A 22356-nucleotide genomic window follows, 5' to 3' on the forward strand; every position below is an offset into this window, starting at 1 on the left:
ATCACCCAAATTTGACATATGCCCCTGTTCCCCATCATCCTCATTTTCGGTTTTATACCTATCCTCCTGCTGCCTTAAGGAATTTCTTTTCCTTTCCAACCGGTGAGCCAGAGGCTCGTCATCAGAAGGAGGAGAGACCCGATCCTCTTGACAGCCTTTACTCTTTCCTTTGCCTCCACTCCTCTTATTATAATGGTCTCTCACAATTTCCTCCACGAGTTAGTTTCCCGGTCAGAGTCATCATCCTCAACAATCTTTTTCTTCTTTTTTGAACTACTACTCGAGCCCTTTTTCAAGCTTCCCAAACCCCCTTCACCTTCATCTTGGGTATCAAAATCATAGCCCTTATCCGGGATACTCCCTTCCGTTTCTTGATTAGCCCTTTTCAAACTCCTGGGTTTCAAATTTTTTTTGGACTTCAACAAATTCATAATCAAAACCATGAGACCCTCATGGCAAACATGCTCTCCATTTGGGTCTTTCTGAATGGCCTGAGTGGAAATACTAAGAGACTGCAAAAGTAAAAAGGAAAATTGATCCTAACATCATGTCGGAAATGATTTGCCAACATGAAATGATACCCATACAGCTTAGTGAATCTCCCGTCTAAAGTCAGATATTCCATTATCACAAAGAGCACAAAACGCCATGGTCGAGAAACAGAGGTTGGGTTATAATATGAGTTACCTATTTTGACCAGACGATTTCTTTCTTGTTCTGTCTCCACAAAATCATCAATAGCCTTGTCCGAAAGCTTCCTTTCCCGATAAAAATTAATCCCATCCATGTCCAGCCCCGTAGCCTCCGCGATAACTTCTTCGGTGACATCCATATGCTGGTTCCCAACCATCAGAGATCCATCCTTCCATGATTTGATGAACTGGTGCATAATTGTTGGATTATTACCCTTAAGCCTTTCCATGTACCCTGTGAAATTGCCACGCCGTAGAATGTCCCACACTTCCGACTTGTTCTTCCACTCCGAGCAGCTAGGCAGCTCCACCCTTTTCCTCTTTCCCCCCATTATCTCTGCACTAAATTCGTTGGTTTTCGTTCTCTAAAAACCCCAAAACGCTTTGCAACTAAACACCACACCACTACTGAAAAGAGGAATGGAAAAAACTACTCAGAATCCGTGTGAAAAGCCCACCTTTCTAAAAATCATAACCCACCTCACTCCAAAGGAGTTAAACTCATAATTGCAATTCACCGACACCATCATAATTAAATTGTTTTTGCTGAGATCTCCAGTTGTCATACGTGATACGATGGCGGCCATTTGCAGGTAAGATCTCATAACACTCCCAAATGATTTTATGATCATTTAAACAAGCCACATTCAAAGCCCAATCAGCTAAATAGTTGGCTTCTCTAAAGTTATGAGATATAATGCAAAATTGGAAAGAATTTATAATGTTTATAGCCTTAGAAATAATATTACTGATAGTCCACGATGGTTGAGTAATTTTATTTAAACAATTAATGATGTTAAAGGAGTCACCCTCAACCCATATGTTTTTCAAATTCATACTTTTGGCATAGATAAGACCATGAAGAGCAGCAGGAGCTTCAACAACATGATTAATTTGATTCCTTAATGGTATAGCCATGCCTCCCACAAAGTCTCCATTAGAATTTCTAATAAAAACTCTGCAACTTGCTTTACCCGGGTTCCCTTTCGAGGCCCCATCAAAGTTTATCTTAAACCAATTCACTGGAGGACAATCCGATCTAGCATTATCCCTTGGGTTAGGACCCTTAATATTCATACCCATACTCCTTATATTCCAACTATTAAGCACCCCTTCTTCCCACTCATTACAAGGTTGCTGTCTTGAACCGCAAATTTTAATATTTTCAATCATAAGGACCTTAATTTTATAGAATACTTGAGCAGGACTGGAATCCACCCCTCTAAAGATCCTATCATTATGCTCCTTCCAAATGCCCCAACACAGATAAGGAAGGATAAAGTCCCACAATTTAATAATCAAAGCATTCTCGGAAGGAGCCTTCCAACTAGAAAAGAATAGCTGGATGGTAGCATGGAAAACTCACTCCACATTCATTAAGCTCCAAATTTTATCCCAAACCATCTTGGTAAAGGGACAATGTAACATAATATGATCCATTGATTCCCCATCATTCTTACAAAGAACACATCGGTTAACAATGATGAAACCTCTCTTCTTAAGATTGTCAAGAGTCAGAATTTTATTTTGTAGAAGAATCCAAAAGAAGATATTAACTTTGGGAGTCGAACCTTTCACCCAAGCCGTAGCCCAACAAGGTTCATCATGATCATTGAAAGAGTTAGCAAAGGCTGAAGCAATAGAGTACACACCATTGGGATCAATTTTCCAAATCAAAACATCCTCTCCATGGTTTAAAAAGAACGCATTCAAACACTTACCAAGCTCAACCAAGTTATGGTCCACCCTATGAAGATTCACCGACAAATCATCCTTCAAATAATCACTCACAAAAGTTCCATACTTTAAAGTGTTTTCATTATTGAATCTAAGAATATTATTTGTGTTGTCAAACTTGGTGGCAATCCACCATTTATCCAATTTGGAATTCCATTGTCTGTAGGTGTGCAAATTTATTAATTGATATTAGGCATTTCACATATATATGGTATATGCCAAATATTATTGTTCGCTTTCCGTACTCCTGGCAACACACCGCACACCCTCATCTCTCTCTGTACGCTTCCCTTTCTTCATTGTACGAACATCTCATTCCTATCGACACACTCCCACCATATGTCAAACCCACATAGCCATCCTTCTAACGCTATCCTTTCTTGTTCATACAACATTCCACAACCCACTACCGTACAACCACTCCATCGACATACGACTGCATACATTGTACGGCTTGTCCCCTATAGTTTGTAGTTGTCGTGCACCATAGAACCTTGCATCTCCTGTACAATCTACCTTTGCCTTCACCGTATGACCTACAACTTCCACTATACGACCCACTGTACCTTGTACAAATATTGTTCAACAATATGTCGGGCTTATTCACTTTTTGGCCTTCATTGTATGGGCACAGAATCCCCACATCATCTCCTCCAACCATAATCCAATTGCAGATCCAATCTCTGTCTTAGTCAGGAGCATTACAGTGGTATCAAAGCCAATGATGATCTTGCCAGCTTGTCGGGTGTTGAGATTGAATCATGGCTACTGAGAGAGCTAAGAAGTCAAGAGAAGCTTCACCTACGGATGGAGGAAACACTCAACCTATTGGTTGCAAGAAGTACGAAAGGAGTTTCACTGTGCTTCAAGGAAGGGTTGTCAATGATGACAGTGCTAATATAAGTTTCTTATTGTTTGTTTGCTGTGAACAGTTCAACACCTAGAAGAGAAATTGATTTAGTTGAAAAGCGGAGAAACATCAAAGAGGAATCTCATGTGACATTGTATAGTTCATGATATTGATCAGTTCATCTAATGTTTTTGTTATGTTATTTGTGGTCATACATCTTGTTTTATTCTACGCTTTCAGTCCCTTAGACCCTTTTCGTGGTCTCTTGTTATACATTAATAAATTTATCTTATCTTATATTATCTTATCTAGAATACAATACCATTTGCATTTTCAGTTTTTTGATGACACCTCTTGTTTAAGTTACCTTGGTTACTTTTTAGCTGCATTAAACCTTGCTTTTTGATTGCATGAAGTACAACATGGTTTTGTTTGTTTTGCATTGTTTCATGACTACTTCTGTATGCAAGCTCTAGAGGAGCATCCCTCTTTTTTAGAGTGGTTGAAATATTGAACAATATGCTATAAAATAGTGTATTTTAACAATTATGGAAAATTAACACAAACTGTGTTTCAGTTGAGCGATTGTCATTTGAGGAGTTCTTCAATCACAACTTTATGGTACATGCAAGGTTAGTTTCCTGTTCAAATGAATATTTTCATGCTATTTAATCTGATCGAGCTAATTAGTACATTGTTTCATGTTAAAGTATACTTATTATGTGATTTGTTTCATTGGCATTGGCCAAATGAATTAAGGGTGCACTATTCCTCCTTTTACTGTTGTTATGTGTAACTGATTGTGGATGTAAGATTCTTTCCCAGTTGCAGCCTAATTGATAGCTACATTCTCTTTCAGGCCCATTGGTGGTCTTGAGAATACCTTACCAAGACCAAGAGAGAGTTCAGTTATAGAAAGTACAGAGGGTCCACAAGATGATTGTGTACCTTTTAATTTGGATGAGGACACACATCATGATGGTTCATTTTTTGCGTCCACGAAAAGCATATCCATGAGCTCTACCTTGACTAGTTACACAGATAGTAATGAACCTGGCAGAAAAACTATTTCTGGTAAGAATTCTTCAAAAAGCAAAGAAGTGTACCCTGACAATGCACCCACTGGTACTAATCTGGGAGCATCTACTAGTAGTTATAATTTTCGAAGGTCTTTTGAAAGTGAGCACAGCCAAAAGTCAACACTTGAGGTCTTTCAAGCAGCCAACATAGGACAAGAACATCATGTAACTTCTTCAAAAGGAGGTTAGCATTAGCTAACCACAAAGTCTTCAATATAGAGCAAATTTTTTATACATGTCCACGGTGTTCTACATTTCTCTACTAATTAGCTTCTCTTCTATTTTCTTGCAGTATTTGATTCCCTGGAATGCATTGAGCAGGAGTATGTTCTAGTTAATGTTCATTCTGCTTCGACAGAGACACTGTCTTCCTCACTCTCTGCTTCTGGGCTAGATCATTCACAAAGCAAAATTGGTATTCCTGTCTCAAATATTCAAAAGGGTGTAAGTTCACCAGTGCAAATTGTTGGGGCAGCTTCTGTATCTGGTGTTGAAAGTCTTGGAAGCCAAATGTCAATACCCTCAAGAATTTATCAAGCCTCAATTGACACAAATGATATGTTGGACAGACCATCCAGTCATCCTTCAAGAAGGCTTCAATCATTGCAAAGGTGTGCTCATTTGGTCACTGAGCTGGTTAATGAGAAGGTATGTTTCTTTCTCGCCCAGCCTCCTGCACTAAGCACTTTGCACCTAATTTATTGGCCAGATGGGAAGTTAATAAATGATTGTAAGATGTAAATTATAATGGATAGTAAATGTTGCCATATGTCCATCAGAATTTGTAAAACTATGCATTGATGTTGTCAGGATTGTTGTGTGCACAAAGGGCCTAACCAAAAAAGAAGACTGCTGTCCCATGTTGTACATTTGAAAATGTTTGTTGAACAACACTTTTCTCTTCCTCTATCTGACAACTACCGACCTTATCCTACATCTTGATACAAATGTTGGTGCCTTAATGAGCTTTCTTATTAGCACTTTCAGCAATATTGCGTAATCTTTTGTTAAAACATCTATAAGCTTTACTTTTGGAAGAGCATTCTAAGAAATTCCCTTCAGCAGCGCTGGGATGGAACTTCCCAAGGTTGTTTTCATTCCTCTTAATATAACAAGGACTAGCGAAAATTCTGAAACATTTAACTAAAACAATCTCACCTTTCCAAAGTTCATATGAAGCTTTTTTGTGCTTTTCTCTAATCAGCCCCCTATTCTGAATGTAAACAGTATTACGGAGTCTGGACAGCCTCACTCCAAAAGAAATCATTCACTTTAGACTCTTTCAACATACTACAAGCCATTTCTTGTATTGTTCTTCCCACACCTTTTCCTAGAAGAAAAATGTGTGCATTAACTCTAGTAATGCTCCCATACCATTCTACACCAAAAAAATTGCATTTCCACTTCCTTGTGCCACCACTTGACCTCAACTCGCCTGGTAGTAATACTTTTGTGAACTGTTTGAGAGGATACTTACAATCAAATGGGCCCTTCACATACTCTGGCCACAATGTGGAGGGGCACTCTATACGATGATTTCCTGTTGCACTTTCCATGGAACTAGTTTGGGCTACATGATTAACCCCACGGTCAACCTCTCAGCCTTAGTTTCATATTCAAATCATTTTCACTATGAGATTGAACCTCTATGTCATCCTCACTCATATCATGAGAGCTCATTGTGACATTGCAAGAAACAATATAAACTCTATGAGTTACTAGTTTCAACCTAGTTTAATGAAAATAAAAAAATGAATCATCTGATATTGAATGTTGACGATGAAATGAAAAGTGAAGACTAAACAATGAAATAAATCCATGAATATGCATTTGCAGCCATTCCAATGGTTGCAAATGCGTATTCATGGATTCATTTCATTGCTTTCTTGATTTTTCATTGTGTCATCAACATTCAACATCAAATGATTCAATTCAGATTTTCAAAATGTAAATTAAAGAACAAAAGAAAAAGGAAAAAACAGTCGTAGGAGTCTAGCTTGTGCTTATTAAAGCCCTCCGAGCTGGTTTAGAAACCACTTTCTATTTTTTTCAATGGCTGAACATGTGTATTCATAGATTTATGTCATTGTTTATTCCTCATTTTACATTTTGTCATCAACATTTAACATTAAATGAATCAAATCAGATTTTGAAAATAAAGCTTGCATAAAGGAACAATAAAACCAAAAAAATTAGAAAATTCAAAATTGTCGTAGAATTTTGCCTCGTAGTTGATAAATCCCTCTAAGTTGGTCTAGAGACCACTTTCTTTTGTTTTTATTGCTCCCTGTCACCTCTCTTGCACTTGCCAAAAACTCAGTCTCTCTCTTTCACTCCACTCATTCTTTTCTCTCTTCTTTACCCAGCTGTGAAAACCAAGAGCAACAAAGTGAGAGGATTTTTGAGTGTTTTGTAGTGCCTTTAGAGTTCAGCCTTAGGCACTCAAACCTTTTTTGTTTTAAATTGCATTCTGCTATCCCTAGTGCAGGAGACTCCGTAGCTTCCTCAAGATTCTCAATGGACATTCCAATGTCCCTGGTGATGTCTCAAAGGTGTATCGGTGTTCCAAGCATCTTGGGGACATTTTGCTTGATTGAGCAGTTGTGGAGGAATGGCGGGGGTATTTTGTCCCTATCCAAATGTCTTGGAGACATCTTTGTCCCGAAGACACGAGGATTTCTAGGGGTGATGCATTCATGTGGAACAATGATTTAGATGCTAAAGTGATATTTTTGTCTCTCACCATTGGGTTATGGAATTTGCTTCACCTTGCATTCCTGATACTTTTGACCAACCACAATTATTACACGAGTCCACCAACCAATTGATTAGTTCGAGCTAGTCACAACTCATAACATTTAACACATACATGATAATGATAATGTTAATTGTAACATTCATTCGTATTTGCATTGAAGTTTTTAATCATCACTTAACATAATATGGTAGTCATGTCATAGGTTCACATAATATGGTCATAAATCTCACCCCTAGTCCAAATTACCATAGGGCTAGGGGTTGTGGATAAAATGTAACGAGCTTCCTAGGGGGGATATGACAGATGGGATGCACATCTATTGAGACTTTGGACATTTGCATGGATTTGTTTCTAGCACCCCATCTTAAGTCATATATGTATGCTTGGGGATGTGAACTTGCTTTGGTAGCATGTTAACTTACATGAATTAGCTAGGACTCCAACCTAGGATCTCCCACATGGTGCTTGGTTATTTTACTTAAATAATTTCAAGCTATTATTTCTCTTTTGGTTAGAATATGCATTGCATCTAATAAAACCCTTCAAGTTATATTTCTATTTTTGGGTACCCTAATTTGACTAAGATGTCATATTAAGTTTGCATTGGTTGGATAGGTATCAAGCACAGGAGATCCTATAAATGGCTTGACCTGACTACTACTAAGCTACTGGTTCTCAATATGGGTTTATAGCGTGGTTTGTGTCAACATTCCATTTAATATAATGGCTTAACTATCACCAAGCTCGTGGCCCTCCATATGGGTTTATAATATAGTTTGTTTCCAACACCATTTAATATTATGGTTTTGACATAGCTAGATATAATAAGGAAGTAACCAATGTGATGGCAGGTTCAAATGCTTTGTGTATCTAGACCCTAAATCAAATTTCATTTTAAGGATTAAATGTGAGTTTGCTTGAGAAGATATAATTTTTTGGTAGGTTCCCCTTTCTGCTTGATGCCTTCTTTTTGTTTCTTTTTATTAACAACATTTTATTTTGTAGATGTGTACTTCGTGAGAGGCAACTAGTGCCACTCCAAAACTTGTATTGAATTTTTTAGTTTTGTGATTCACAATTCATATGAATGATGAATAAAATTTATTTTTAGCAATTTTGCATAATCATCTTCCATATTTTTTTTTTTTTTGATTGTTTGTGATGGGCAATGGGTCCAAGACGAGATTAATTATTATTATTATTCTATAGGTAATGGGATGAAGACTAAATTACTTATTATTTGTTGAGACGAATCATTGTTATGCTTAGTTGCTGATTCGGGATACGAACCCGATTCGGGCACATGAATCGGATCTGTGGATTCGTGATTTTTTCCCCCAGTTATGAGTTGTAAGGGATTTGTGTGTGTGTATATATACATGCATTATATATACTAAAAAATAAGAGAAATATATTTAACTCTAAAACTAAATCATTTCATGGTATGAATCTATGAGTCTAGTATGGATCTATGAATCTAGTATACTTGATCATTGATCTATTTTCACAATTATAAAGAAAATCAACACATCCACATTGAATTACTGAATTACAAAATGAAATTATGAAAATTCAAAATATAGATCATTAAACTTAAAATTTGTAACATGATTCACTTATAAAAGAGTCAAGAGTCAAGACCAAAGTTTTTGATTTCAATCATCAAATGGATTCTCAAGAAAATTTGCATTAGAGGGGTACTGATGAGTTGCAAGTGTCATATCTACATCAGCAAAGGAACCTAAATTGGTTCCACTAGTAGTCGAGGGGATTGTGAACTCAAAATCCTCATCATCCCCATCAGCCAAATTGGCTCTAGGAAGATCCTAGATGGTTATATCTAAATTAGGAGTCTTGGGTTTTACATCCCAAAGCTTCTCGGGCCCCTTCTTGTACTTGGGATCCTTTTGTGCCAACAAGCACAAATTGTTGTGAATGAACACAATGTCGTCTGCATTTTTTGCAACCGACTGATTACGTTTGATTGAGTGGATAAAGGAGTAAGTACTCCAACTCTGCTCAACTGTAGTAGAGCTTGGAACCTAGAGAGAAATTAAAAGAGTATCAATAGAAGAATCAAGATAAATTCAAGGAATCAAGAGTGTTAAGTTTAAGAAATTAATTGTGTTAAATTTTACAAACTTACTTGGGATAGGATCTTTATGGCAAGAGGTTGGAGGTACATGTAGTCTTGCTCATAAAGATACCACTATATAATGGCATCCATCTTGCTTTAGTCCGCTATAGCAACATGGTGGAAATAATATCTTGAGATGAAGGCAACAAATTCATTCCTCACAATCACCCTAATTTCTGGATCTAGGAAGATTTTAGCTATTGCCCTCTTATACTCATCTGTAACCTCCGCATCTCTAAATGGTACCACTCTACCTGCAAGGCAAAGTACTTATGCACTATAGTACCTAGGGGATAACATAATAAAATTGAACATTATCAAATATCAATAGCACAAACATTGGATAACATAAGCACAAACATTTGATAAGCACTATAGTACCTCAGGGATAACGCATATGTAAGGAGGTGCAAAGGTGTAGTCATCTTGTTTCATCGATGATGAACACCTGCTTCCACATTTTTGTAAAAAATGTCCTGAGGATCATTCTTCCTCCTCTGTATGACATGGGATATGAGATATGAGTAATAATTATCATCAGTCATGTTGGCGCTAAAAATTGCATGGTCAATTTTCAGCACTACTAAAGAAATTAAGCCCTATAAATGCCTTTTGATGAGATTGTACCCGGCTGTACCCTTGAGGCCCGTAAGGTGTTTAATGTTTCTAACACCCTGTATTCAACGTGTCTAAGTGTTCCATGGTGATAAACTGATATTCTGAGCCATTTTGTGAAATCTTGTTTTGAGCATTTTACAAATCTGCATTTTACACCAAAGTGTTAAACAGTGACAGGAGGCTGTGTTTGCAACTAAATATCTTGCACCCAGAAATGTTTCAAGACTTGCCGCTTTGGGAGTGTTTAGTGTCCATACTTGAGAATCTATGTTTCAGATTTCGAGTTGTTTTGAGTTCGTTTGACTAGGTTTTGAATCCCTCAAAGTTGGTCAGTTATTGTTTTCACACATTTGCACTTTGCACCTAATTCTGGGAAGCCATGGTTGACCTGTTATAACTTTTGACCAGTTGACCAAAATGTTGAAATTCCTTTTGTGTTATATTATAAACGTCAGAGACTTGTTATGTTTCAATTTTTAAGTCTTGACGAATCCGTTTGATCAGTTTTCAAATGCGATTCCAAATGGAATTTCTAAAGTTCTACTGGTGTCAGTAACTGCAGATTGGTTAGAACCCCTGTTCGTGATGTCATATCTCCTGATCCGTGATAGGTGAGATCGAATGGTTTGTTTCCCTGTGTTTTATACTGAAAACGCTACAAGTGTGCCAGTTTTCAAATCTTGACGAATCCGTTTGCACACTTTTCTAGGGTCATTCCATTTGCAAAAATCGCTTTCTGTCATTGTTCCCAATTTGCAAAGTCCAAGTAGCCAACTTCAAATGCTTTCCAAATTCGACCTGTGATTCGTCATGAGCCGAAATTGTAGAATCATACTGTCCTCATGGCAAAGTACCAGTGTCCCAGTTTCCAGATCCCCAAGTGCCTATATGTCCAGTTTTCCAAGCCATTTCCAAGCGCACTTTCCAGTTTTCTAGCATGTTTATCTGCAGGTGAATTTAAGAGGGCAACTTTGATGGTCAATATCTTTTGACCTCGAATCCGTCATGAGACGAGATTCAACAGGCTGAAAGTATGTGGAACGAAGTATCAATATACTAGTTTTCAGAACCTGATCGGTTGTTCGGGTCAGTTTTGAAAGGTAGTCAATAGACCTCCTGGCACGAGATTCATAGTTGGCAGAAAGTGAAAATTTGAGTTTTAAAATGATCATGAATTTGTGATCAAAATTGATTCCAATTAGTCTGAGAAGGTCAGTAGGTTACTTTGCAAGATTCAGTTGTTCAGAAACAAATTTTTTTTTAGTCGGACCCACTTTGGGGGCCCGACTAACTACATCTGACTGAAAATAAAGCTAGAGGAATTTAGTAAGTGGTAGGCTTGATTAGTATTTAAGTACGTTTGATAGTCGGTTCCAAATTTATCAGTCAAATCCACTATCCACTTATGAGCTGTTGTATGCAATGTAAGCTTGGTTGATCGAGTTTACGGGTGAACGTACAAACTCTTATCACCCGCGGGAAAAATAATACAATTGTCATCAATTCATGGATCTTTCAAGATATTGCCAAGATGGTCTACCATTCCTTATCCCGATAAACTATCAGATTTGAAAAAAGGCAAAGAGAATCATGGTGGATCTCATGAAATACAATGGATTCTTTGACAAAATACACATGTAGATGTTGTCTCATTGAGTAGAATGTTGTAGATGCATGTCAACTACATAATGTGGAAATATTTGCCGAGTATTGGAATTCTTTGTTAAACTGATAGTAGCACAGGTGTCCATGCCATCAAAGGAGCATCCATGGCTACAAAGAACACAGTAGCCCACACATGAAGTGTCATGAGAAAGGAATCATTTTGTTCTAGAACATGAAAGAAATCACAGTTAATCATTAAAAGCCACAACATTTGGAAATTGCCAAGTTAGTGGAAGGCAGTGGAATTTAAGGCACATCTGAGCTCCTATCACCATGATCACAAGGAGTGTTTTAAGGGTTGGAAGATATAAAGAGAGGAATCTGGATTATCACCAATGAAAATGAATTAAAAGAGTTTATTGACTTGGAGCCTTGTTATGACCATTTCATAGTGCAGGCAAATAATGGATGGAGCTTAGTTTTCTAGCAAGGCAGTCAAAGAGGAAGGCGCAGATAATGTGAGAAAGAACAACGAAAATGGATAAGAGGTCCTCTGATGCCCGTACTGTTGGTCTGGTGAAAGCAGGACTGGACTTTGGCCATGGTGTTGGGCGTACCAAGTTGAAAGCATGGAAGCAACCGTTAAAGGGTAGTCAACAACAAGCAGAGACAGCCAATACAAAAAGAAAAGGAGCCTACGCAGGATAAGACCATGCGCATCAAAAAATAGGGAAGCTTATCAATGGAGGGCGACAGAGAATATAGGAGTCCACGTTTTAAAAAGGAGATGCCAAATCAAAACTCACACCTTTGGAGCTTGCGTGAAGGGCATTTGATTGAATAAAAAATGCCATATTTTAAATTGAAGACAGGGCACCCCATTCAAGAGCTAGCAGAGAGTGCCAAGTGCTTGAAGTGGAACGTAGAGAGTAAAGGAATTCTGTCGCAATCTGCACAAACATCATAAATTTATAGAAGCTGATTGATTACACAAGTTTTGAAGAGTCTAGTCATACCAAATTGAATGGTTAAGGGCTGCAAACGTTTTTCCATCATTTGATTGCCAATTGCTACTCAGAATTGCATGTGTGGTACCTAGACATCAGAGTTTGTAGGTCTAATTTTATAACAAAAGTCGTTCTGAGTCAACAACCTTTTGAAAGCAGCTATAAACAATCCACGCCAAAAAGAAGAACGCATGTTTAAAAAATGCAAAACAGGGAGGGCGGCTTGTAGAAGATGAATCCATTGCAGCAATGCATCATAAAAGAACTCCCATCACACGCAAGTCAAAGCTAAAATCACCACATGCTTAGTAAGGCTGCCGATTTCCAAGCCCACACTCAACGCATAAAAAGAGGATGGCGTAATCAAACAAAGCATCAGTAAGAAGCCGCGGCAATGAGGGAGCAATTTGCGAATTTGAAAAAGAAAATGGTTAGCTATTAATCCCATATTCATCCTGTTTTATTCTTTTCAGGTCTTTAAATACTTGCCAACTCAAAGGAGATTGTGTCTTCAAAGATGGGCGCTTTTCATGCACCCAATCCTTGTGGGCGGGGTCCATTGGTGGTCAATAGAAACATGAAGACAGCTGGCGGTTGGTAGGAATAAATTTTATACAAACAAATAAATGTGCTGATGTGGATCCAAACTAAGGAGATGCCGACACATGGCTTGATCCAACGAACGGTGCTTCCCCGCAATATGAAGTTGCGGGGTAGATAAAGAATGTGGGAATGCGCCTGGGCGCCACGTGGCAGTGGGCCTAGGTCGCAGTTGAACAGTGGCAGATCAAGATGGGACCGTCAGATGCTACCACGTGGCCAGATCGACGGATTGCGCAAAACCGCAATATTAAGTTGCTCGCAAGTTAAATAATGTGGGATTGCGAAAACGTGACACGTGGCGAGGCGGGTCCCATGTTCGATGACGAGGCATCTGATGAACAAGAGGTAGCCAATCAATGAGTGCCACATGGCGTCAGTCAATAGAGGTTGACCTCGAATTTGAAGGGGTGAGGAAAAGATAAAAAGTTTTAAATGTCATTTTAATATTTTTCTCAAAAATGGATGCACATTCAGAAATTCTGTTAAATCAAAAAGGGGATTCATTCTAATGTTCAGACATTAGATTTTTAAAAATTTTTGAATTTTAAAATTCAAAGTGCAGACCTGAACATTTATAGCAGAGGGGCATTGTTCAAAATAAGATTGAGGGCATTTCCTGAAGGCCAGATAGGCGATATTATATATTGCTGGAATCGGGAGAAGATGAACTTTCCGATTCCGGAGCCAGTTTTTACACAGAACATAGTCTGTTCCTGCTATAGGGGGTTTTCTATCAAAGGTTGGTTGGCGTGTTTTATCAGGTGTTTTGAATCACCAGTTGCAGGATTCGGTGAAAAGATGCCTAAAATTCATTCAGTAACTTTTGTATCTGATTATTTTGTGTCTTCATGGTGTTTTGGCTAAAATTTGATCAGTTATCATGTGTTCGGATTTAGTTATCAGGTTTCATCATTTAGCTAAGATATTTGGAAGTCTGTTAGAGTGTAATGATGAAACAAGATCAGATCAGATGGGATGAAAGAAGAAAGAGGTTACTCAGTTGCATAGGATTGAATTTCAAATGGACACTTGTCGTCTTCAGAATAGATCCGGGAATTCTTTCTTGTTTATATCTTTCTTTGTTTGATACATTGTAAGTGTTCTAGTTCCTTGGAAGAAATTTGCTCATGACTGTGATACCAGATTTTGGATCCAGTTTTTGATGCATTCCCATGATTGTGACCACATTCTTCAACAATATTCTTCTTGTATGAACAGCAGTAGGAAGATAAATACAGATAGTTCAGATTTGTTAGGTTGTTTCATGTCTTTCATTTCATGCATATGACTGTATAATTTCAAGGAAATAATGCAAAGAGTAGCAGATGATTAAGTTTCAGTTGAATCTTGTCTCCATTCTCATTGAGTTTCAATGTTTTACGATCTCTGAACAAAGAGCTTAGGTCGTAGTTGCAGTCCCCTAGGACTGTATGTTGTTTCATTGTTGCTGATAATTCAAGGAATTGTGTAAATGCTTCATAGAAATCAACAGGGTTGCAGATTTATTGAGGAGGATATCAGGTAAGAATGAGTTTTAAATTGAACATAGATGTTTATTTACAAGTTAAATAGATAGATCTATATCTGAAGATACACATATGTCTCAGATATTCATATGTATGTTTGTGATCCATGAATTTGGCCAATGGACTAGGCACTGATCAGCTACAGGGTCACTTAGTTTTTGCTGCTGCATATTTTAGGGTTTGTTGAAATCAACATTATCAATCAAACAATCTTTACTTTTTATGTTGAAGGACCTAAATGTGTAACCTTCCCTCAGCTTGTGAATGTCATAAATCTGCATTTAGCTATTGTAGGTCCATGTCATGTCATGAGTTATTAGGAGATATAAGGGGTTTTCATCTACTATTCTAAATTCTGATTATGTTCATTGCACTGGTCACATAGTCAGATCTAAAGATGTTCACCCGCCTAGGTTTTGCAGAGCCTGAAGTGCAGAAGGAGTACAGCCTTATAGTTGGCCTAAGTTCTTGGTGAAGTGTGTCCGTTATTGGAGATAGCTACCCATAGACGCATTCTTGCCTTGCATACCTGGTTGTTCAAATTTTGTTAAATCGGGAGCCAACAAGTCATTATGTTAATTTAAATTTTAGAATCTATATATCTCTCACATAAATAATGGTAGAAGAATGTAGAACTTACCATTTTAATCTTTTTCAACATAGTGTCCCCATCACTGTCCGCAAAAGTGAAGCATTGCCATGATTGGATCGGTAAATTCCAACACATAATTCATACAACCCCACCAATCATCATCTTGTATCACTGCTTTCACTTTTTGGGCCCTTCATGTGTTGGAATTCTTCCTTTTGAGAGGTTGGTGCCTTAGTACCCTCTAGCATAGACCGATGGATTTGTGACATATGCTTAACCACCTCCCATAGATCCTTGTCTCTTGCTGTTGTGACGTTCATTGACAGCTTGAGCTTTTGGTGTAACGACAACGGTGATTCAAACAAGTGGTATCAGAGCACTCGGTTACGGGTTCAAATCCCTCGGGTTATATTGAGGGGGGGATTGTTGGGAGGTTGGTACCTCAGTCTCCTCTAGGTGGAGGTATTGTTTAGCATAGACCGATGGATTTGTGACATGTCCTTAACTGCCTCCCATAGATACTTGTCTTTGGCTGTTGCGACGTTCATTGATAGCTTGAGATTTTGGTGTAACAGCAACGGTGATTCCAACACTTCCAAATGCCCCATTGGGGGGGCTAATGACCATCTATGCCAATGCATCCTTTATGCTCACAAGTCCTCTCAAGACAAAGGCGGTTTAAGAAGCCTAAGAATATGTTAAACTCTAGTTAGTAATACATTTAAAATATGTTAATGTAAATGACACAAAAAATAATATGATGTAATCCACTAATACATAAATTAAATTTTAAATTTACAAATTTACCTTCAATAATACCAAGTTCGAGAAACTCCTGAGAATTGCTTGTGACATGTGGTGATTTATCAAAAAGATTTGAATCTCTTCATCCTCATATGTTTGTTTCACCCAATCATATTTGGGTGCCCATTGATCTAATCACTAAATTGAGAGAGTGGACGGTACGCAATGTCCAAAAGATATGGTCATATCTAGACTCTACCAATAACCCGGCTGCCTTGCATACTTTTGTATTGTCCATGATCACTTGGACAACATTATCAACACCCACTGACTCTATGGCATCAATGAGAATGCGAGAAATAAAATTTGCATCTTTGACTGGCCCTTCACAATCAATTGCCTTCAAGAACATTGCCTCCTTGGGGCATTCATCAATAACATTGATCAATGGATGATTTTACAATCTTTCCATCCATCTGAAATAATAGACACCCATTTGAACCCAAAAATCTCTTATTGGTTGAGGTTGGGCCTCTACATTTTTTCTCTCATCATGTAATATGGTAGTGCACAACTTTTCATAACTAGGTGCTTTGTAACTAAAAGATGCTTCATTCATTGCTTGCACCATCTCCCTTCAATAAGGTGATTTCACTAAATTGAATGGAACACCATTTGCAAATAAACAACATCCAACTTTATGATCAGCAATGTCTCTCAATTCATTTTGGAATGCCCTATATAATAGGCCTCTCTTGTGGGTGAGTGAAATTTGGTCTGTATCTTCATCATTTGTAGGTGTCATAGGTGAAAAAGGATGTGTTCTTGTGCTTGTCTGATTGTGTTAATGTTGTAGTTTCAGTCAGATTGAATGGACCTAGAGACAATCCTTCTATGGTCATTGGTTAATCATCAATTAGTCAAACTCTCCCCTATATATATGTTACATATTATTATGTTTATATATATTATTGTTAATATATTGTTTAATGATTATTAACTTATAGAGACATGTCTCCTCTTCTCATATTTATATGGCATTCAAATCTGCGTTTGGAACACAGAAATAAATGGTAGTGTTATTACATTTGCAGAAAATGATCCTATAAAATTTAATAGATTGGATGTAGCATTGGTTTATTTTTTCGTTTGGAAGCACTATGTTTTCCTTTTGCAAGTGCTCTATTTGCATTGTCTTTCTCTTTTGCTAAAGCTGCTATTTGTGCACTTGGTAATCCCTTCTTATCTTCCCCACTACCCTCACACATGTTGATTCTTTGACCCCCAGGACCCAAAAAATGTAGTTTCACTCCAGAATAGGAGCTTCTATATTGTACATTGCAATGATTACATTTCCATATGTATGACCCACCCCAAGGACATCGTGTAATTCTTGTTGTGTGTCCACATAAAGGAGACCCCTCATTGATTTTGAATTTTGGCGATCCCCTTCCACCCATTGAGCCTTGATTGCTCATTGTACGATTCTTGCAATCTACAAACAAAATGAAAGAAAACCATGCTTCCAACACTTAAACAAAAAGTTGAATTTTTTTTATAAGTTTTGAAAAACTTGAAATAAATCAATCATCTATGAAAGAGCAAAAGAAAATGGTTGAAATGCACAACTTAATCACTTCTTGCACGGTATTTGCAGCTCCATAATCGATCTCCTTCGAATCCAAGCACTTAACTTAAAACTTGCAACAATGAGAGAGCAAATGTGAGGTCAAATGGATTAAGGATGTTTAATAGAAGGGTCGTTTGTAGGGTTTGGAGGCAAGGGTTATTAAAAAACTCATATTTGGCAACTTGGGCCCACTCAAAAGCAAGCCTTGTTTGTGGATCTGTGTGGATCAACACTGGATTCTCGGGCTGTAACAAGATTATTGTGTGGATCCATGAGGATTTGGACAGGGTCTGTAATTTTGCCTGTGGATCTGCAGCTTCCATGGGCAAAATTACGGACCCTTTCCGGATCCACGCAAGAATCCGGATCCGGATCAAACCCAGATCCGGATCCAGTCTGTTTCCAATTGAATTTGGTAACTAAGTTATTATGTGTTAAGCTCGAGTCTCAGATCTGGATCCAGCCTGTTCCAGTTGAATTCGGTAACTATTATGTGTTAAGCTTGGGTAGACTCGAACTCAAGACCTCCCAAATAAGAGGCTAAAAAGTTACCATTGTGTTGTAGGCTCTTGCTTGAGATTAATTATTATTATTTGTTGAAATTCATTACTATTATTTGTTGTCTTAGTGGTATTGTATAATATCAGGTGCTCCTAATTTTTCATCTGATTTCCAAAAAATTGAAGAATTTTTAGTATTTTGGAGTTATGCCTTCCTCAATCCTCCTCTATTTATTTAACTTTTAAAACTTGTGCTATGCTTTGCCACAATAAAAGAAGCTTATGCTAGGTATATACATTTCAATCTTTATTTCTTTTGCTATGCTTTTGTGATCATTGTCAATTTCTTCTTGTTGAATATTTTTTTTCTTCTGACAAAGTTTTCCCTATGTCATCTGTCGTCTGTCCTAATGTGTACATTTTTGGTGACAGCTCGATGCAGGAAATCAGATAGAGGCATTTTCAATTCAGTTGTTATGCTTAGCAATATGGAAGAAGGCCCTACATGAAAGCCACAGTTGGGCTTCTTCTTTTTCCGGGAGAAGTTCTTCCCAGGATAGACTTCCCACTGATGGTGGCGCTCACAGAACAACTGGCAATAGTGAGTACATGCCTGAGGAAGAAGACTTTGAGGCTGCCGCTTCTGCTTGTTCACGTATAGAACAGGAGTTTCTTGCAGCTGTTGAGGTTGCTGAGCAACTTGCAAGTCATCTAGGGCTATTGGATGGTATGCTTCTTATCAGTTGTTTCTGAGGAAACAGTAGGACTACAGGATTATTGTCAACTTTGAATCTCAGGAGAATTAGATTGAGGGTAATATCATAGGTGCATTGCTACAGTTGATGTTAGGAAATGATAAATAATGGACACAAAAAGATCTTTGCAGTTTCATATAACTATTCTTACAATGTGAAGGGTATTTTATGTTTGGGGAACAGGAAGTTCAGAGATGCCAGACGCAATGGAGGTTGTATTCCAAGCAGCATTAGCGCTGGGAAGAAAAGGCGCTGTAAGTGTTAATTTTCTTGTTCTGTTTTCTTTTTTAGTTAAACAAATCTGTATAAGAATCATATATATATTTTGATTAAGTTCAAGTTCAAAAGAAGATGATCTGATAGACAGAACATAGAATTGCATGTCAAATAGTGGAGATAAAAGCCAAGAGCTGCTCAAGGAACATGTAGTCAAGGTGCAAATTTGCAGGGCTTGAAATAGTCATCTCTATAAAATACAGCTGAAAAGAGGATTCAGGGTCGCATCAAGAGGCAGATTTCTTGCCAACCTTGCTAGTTGAGACTGTCAAAAATCGCTACAGATATATTCACAACAATCTCAACCTTTTCCTGCTGTGTATTTGTTCCAATAGTAGATAATTTGAGGGTTTTACCTGGGTCTACTGGGAAGAATCCCATGCTGATGGTGATAGGAGCACATGAACTGTATATAGGGAATCCACAGGACATGAATTGAGGAAGTATAGAAGGTGATGCAATTGGTGTGTTCTCTACAAAGGATTCTGGTTCATTTGGAGCAGGATCAGTTATAACATATTTGAGCAGAATTTTGATTGTGTAGTTTCCCAGTTGCATCTGTAAATATTCAAAATAGGTGCACTCTTTAGTCATTTGTACATTCATACAATGGAGTAGAAACTGTGCTTTGAGGGTTCAACAACGAGGTAGACACCCTGCATATGAAAGGTCAGTTTCCACTGCGCTGATTACATTGATGTTATGGGGATTAAAAATCAATTTTTGGCTGAGTGGATGCTCAGGGATGTGTATAATTATGGTTGTCAGGGCCATGAAAATGCTGGGATGGATGTGTGATGCATTGAGTTCCCATTGATAGCATTTTGTGAATACGGCATGTGGTGATGACCTTTTTATTTGTTAAAATTAGAACTCTCTGCATTAGATTAAGCATCTACATGACTAGTTCCATTATTTGACATATTTCTCCAACTTAGATTTGAAAGTTGGGTTCTAGTGTGTAGTACCTTTTTCTTTCCAAGTAGTCAACTCTAGAGCCACTTGCTTGAGGTTGATGAATAATTTGTGTACTAAGTGGGATTCATTTGTAATTGTCTAGTTAATTGGAGTCGTCATTTTCGTTGAACCTGTCAAGAGTGTGCATCATTTAAAGTATTTGATACTCTGGAAAAGAATAAACATTTATTAATTTGAAGAAGTCTCATTCTCCCAACAACTACTAATAAATCTAGATTTTGTGATAGCAGGTTTTTCAAGAATTCCAACCAAGATAGAGGCCTTATTGAAGTGGTCAATGCCGCCATTGTTATGGACATAAGGTATTTTATATGTGCTGCAGTATCGATGGAATTGCATGATCCATTTCTCCAAAATGGCAACATTGCTTTGTGCCTTGCAACCAAGTATTAGGTCATTTGTTTGGGGTTAAGGCTAAAATGTTTCAGAAGAATTGACAAGAAAGATGCACAATGCACCATTGTTTGCAACACTTAATTTGCTGCTTATATTTGATATTTAAACAACGTTATCATGGTCACAGGAGTGATGTTGTTGCATGCAGGAAGATCCTTACAGATCTTGTCAAGAACAGTAGTGAGTTATTAGTAATTACCCTGGTGATAAAATGATGTATTTTCAGATTGTGATGAAATGGGAGTACCATTTATTGTGAAGGAAACTGCATGTAATCATGAAGCAAGTGGCAATAGGCCTGGACTTTAAGTGGATCTGTTTCCTAATGTAGTTATATGTTTTATTATATACAAATAAGGGACAGCATAATGTTTTTCTCATGTTTTCCAAATCACCATTGATGAAGGGCAACAAACAGTGGTGTGCAGTTGGAGCCCTCTACCCATAAGGAGGATACAAGAAAAAAAGTGCAACAAGTTTAGAAATTAATGAGGTGTATCCTACATTGGAATGTTTGGCAGATTAGTTGGTTAAAGAGTAGTCATATACAATGAGAAAACTCCAGACAATGCCTACCAATGACACAAGTGCATGGTGGGGGTTTGTCTCCTTATGGAATCCCACAAGACAATGATAGCCAAACACTCAGTTGTAAAGCACTTGCTCACTTCAAGAGAAATTTATACAGGCTGACGGTGCAGTTGTTATGGCAAGAGGTGTAACTACAATGGCAGCAAGGACGAAATGTAATGATGTGTATGTTAACAAAAACCTATTAATTAATTGACATATATTTATGAAAAAACTATTATATAATTGATATATATTTATGAAAAAACTATTAAATAATTGATATATATTTATGAAAAAACAATAATGTAAACAAAATAAAATAACTCTTTAGTAAATACAAGAAACTTAGTTGCTAAGTAAGTCTGAAGTAGCATAAAGTAACTAAGCAAATAAAATAATTTGTAAACATCTCTAAGTATATATAATATAAAATAAAAATGTCATAAATAAATAATGTAAATGTAAATAATTTTAATGTAAACTAAAACTAAGGAAATTTGTTTTTTCAAAAAATATATGCAAATGTTTGGAGATATACTCGTTTGTAATGTCCCCTTTATAGGTGACCGAAGATGAGCAGAGAGTTGACCTATTACTCAAGTTTTTGTAGGTCAGCAGTGCAGTAAGCAAAGGAGACATTTCGAGGGTCATATAGCTTTGCAGGGGCTCTGTGAGTCATTTTGGGTTTTCAAATGACAGTTCCTACCTTTTAGGGAGGTCTCCTATTTCTAGAGAGAACTAGTAGTTGACTGATTGACCGCCCAAGGGTCTACAGAGAAGAATTCGGTTGAGTCAAGATTTGAGTTATGTGAATAATTCAGAAAGTATTTTAATATTTCCCAAGTTGGTTAGAATAAATCAATATATAAATAAATAATGACAATGTTACTTTAGATTTATTATAATAAAGTGACAATTTGGGCCCCCCTTGTGCCATGATACCTAGGAGACATGGGTTAATTATTTTCAAAAGCCAACCTAATTTTATTAATAATGGAGCCTAAGGGGGTTGAGAGAGACAGAGATAAGATAAGATGAGATAAATTTATTAATGTCCAACGAGAGATCAACAAGGGTCTAAGGGATTGAAAGTAAACAAACAAGGGAAACCACCCACAGTAGGGACACCAAACGGTGCTCAGGAGAGAACAAAGCAACAAGAAAACACCGGAAGACACTAAGGAAAAGGACTAGGGGTCGTACCATGGCCGGAAGATGTCCATCACCAAAGGATAAGGAACAGGGTGACCAAGAGCCCTGGAATGTCTCTGAATATTGTTGGATGAGTGCCACTGTCCGG

At 37.5% G+C, this 22356-nt stretch overlaps 1 protein-coding gene across 3 annotated transcripts in view; it reads left to right on the top strand.

Annotated features, from left to right (window-relative positions):
* The window catches only part of LOC149531532 (serine/threonine-protein kinase ATG1c-like), a 124437-nt gene that overhangs the window by 94745 nt on the left and 7336 nt on the right, over window positions 1-22356 (top strand). For 2 of the 3 annotated variants that reach the window (XM_089811623.1, XM_089811625.1), the window contains exons 8-12: window positions 3857-3911; window positions 4139-4542; window positions 4651-5006; window positions 18511-18805; window positions 19017-19087. In XM_089811623.1, coding sequence (XP_089667749.1) covers window positions 3857-3911; window positions 4139-4542; window positions 4651-5006; window positions 18511-18805; window positions 19017-19087 — 1181 coding nt within the window. Of the gene's footprint in view, window positions 1-3856; window positions 3912-4138; window positions 4543-4650; window positions 5007-18510; window positions 18806-19016; window positions 19088-20317; window positions 20390-22356 lie in introns of all 3 variants that reach the window. The other variant, XM_089811624.1, reaches the window with a different exon arrangement.

This window comes from Cupressus sempervirens, chromosome 11 (genome assembly GCF_028749045.1).
Source record: "Cupressus sempervirens isolate cs-2001-9-10 chromosome 11, ASM2874904v1, whole genome shotgun sequence".
NCBI lineage: Eukaryota > Viridiplantae > Streptophyta > Pinopsida > Cupressales > Cupressaceae > Cupressus > Cupressus sempervirens.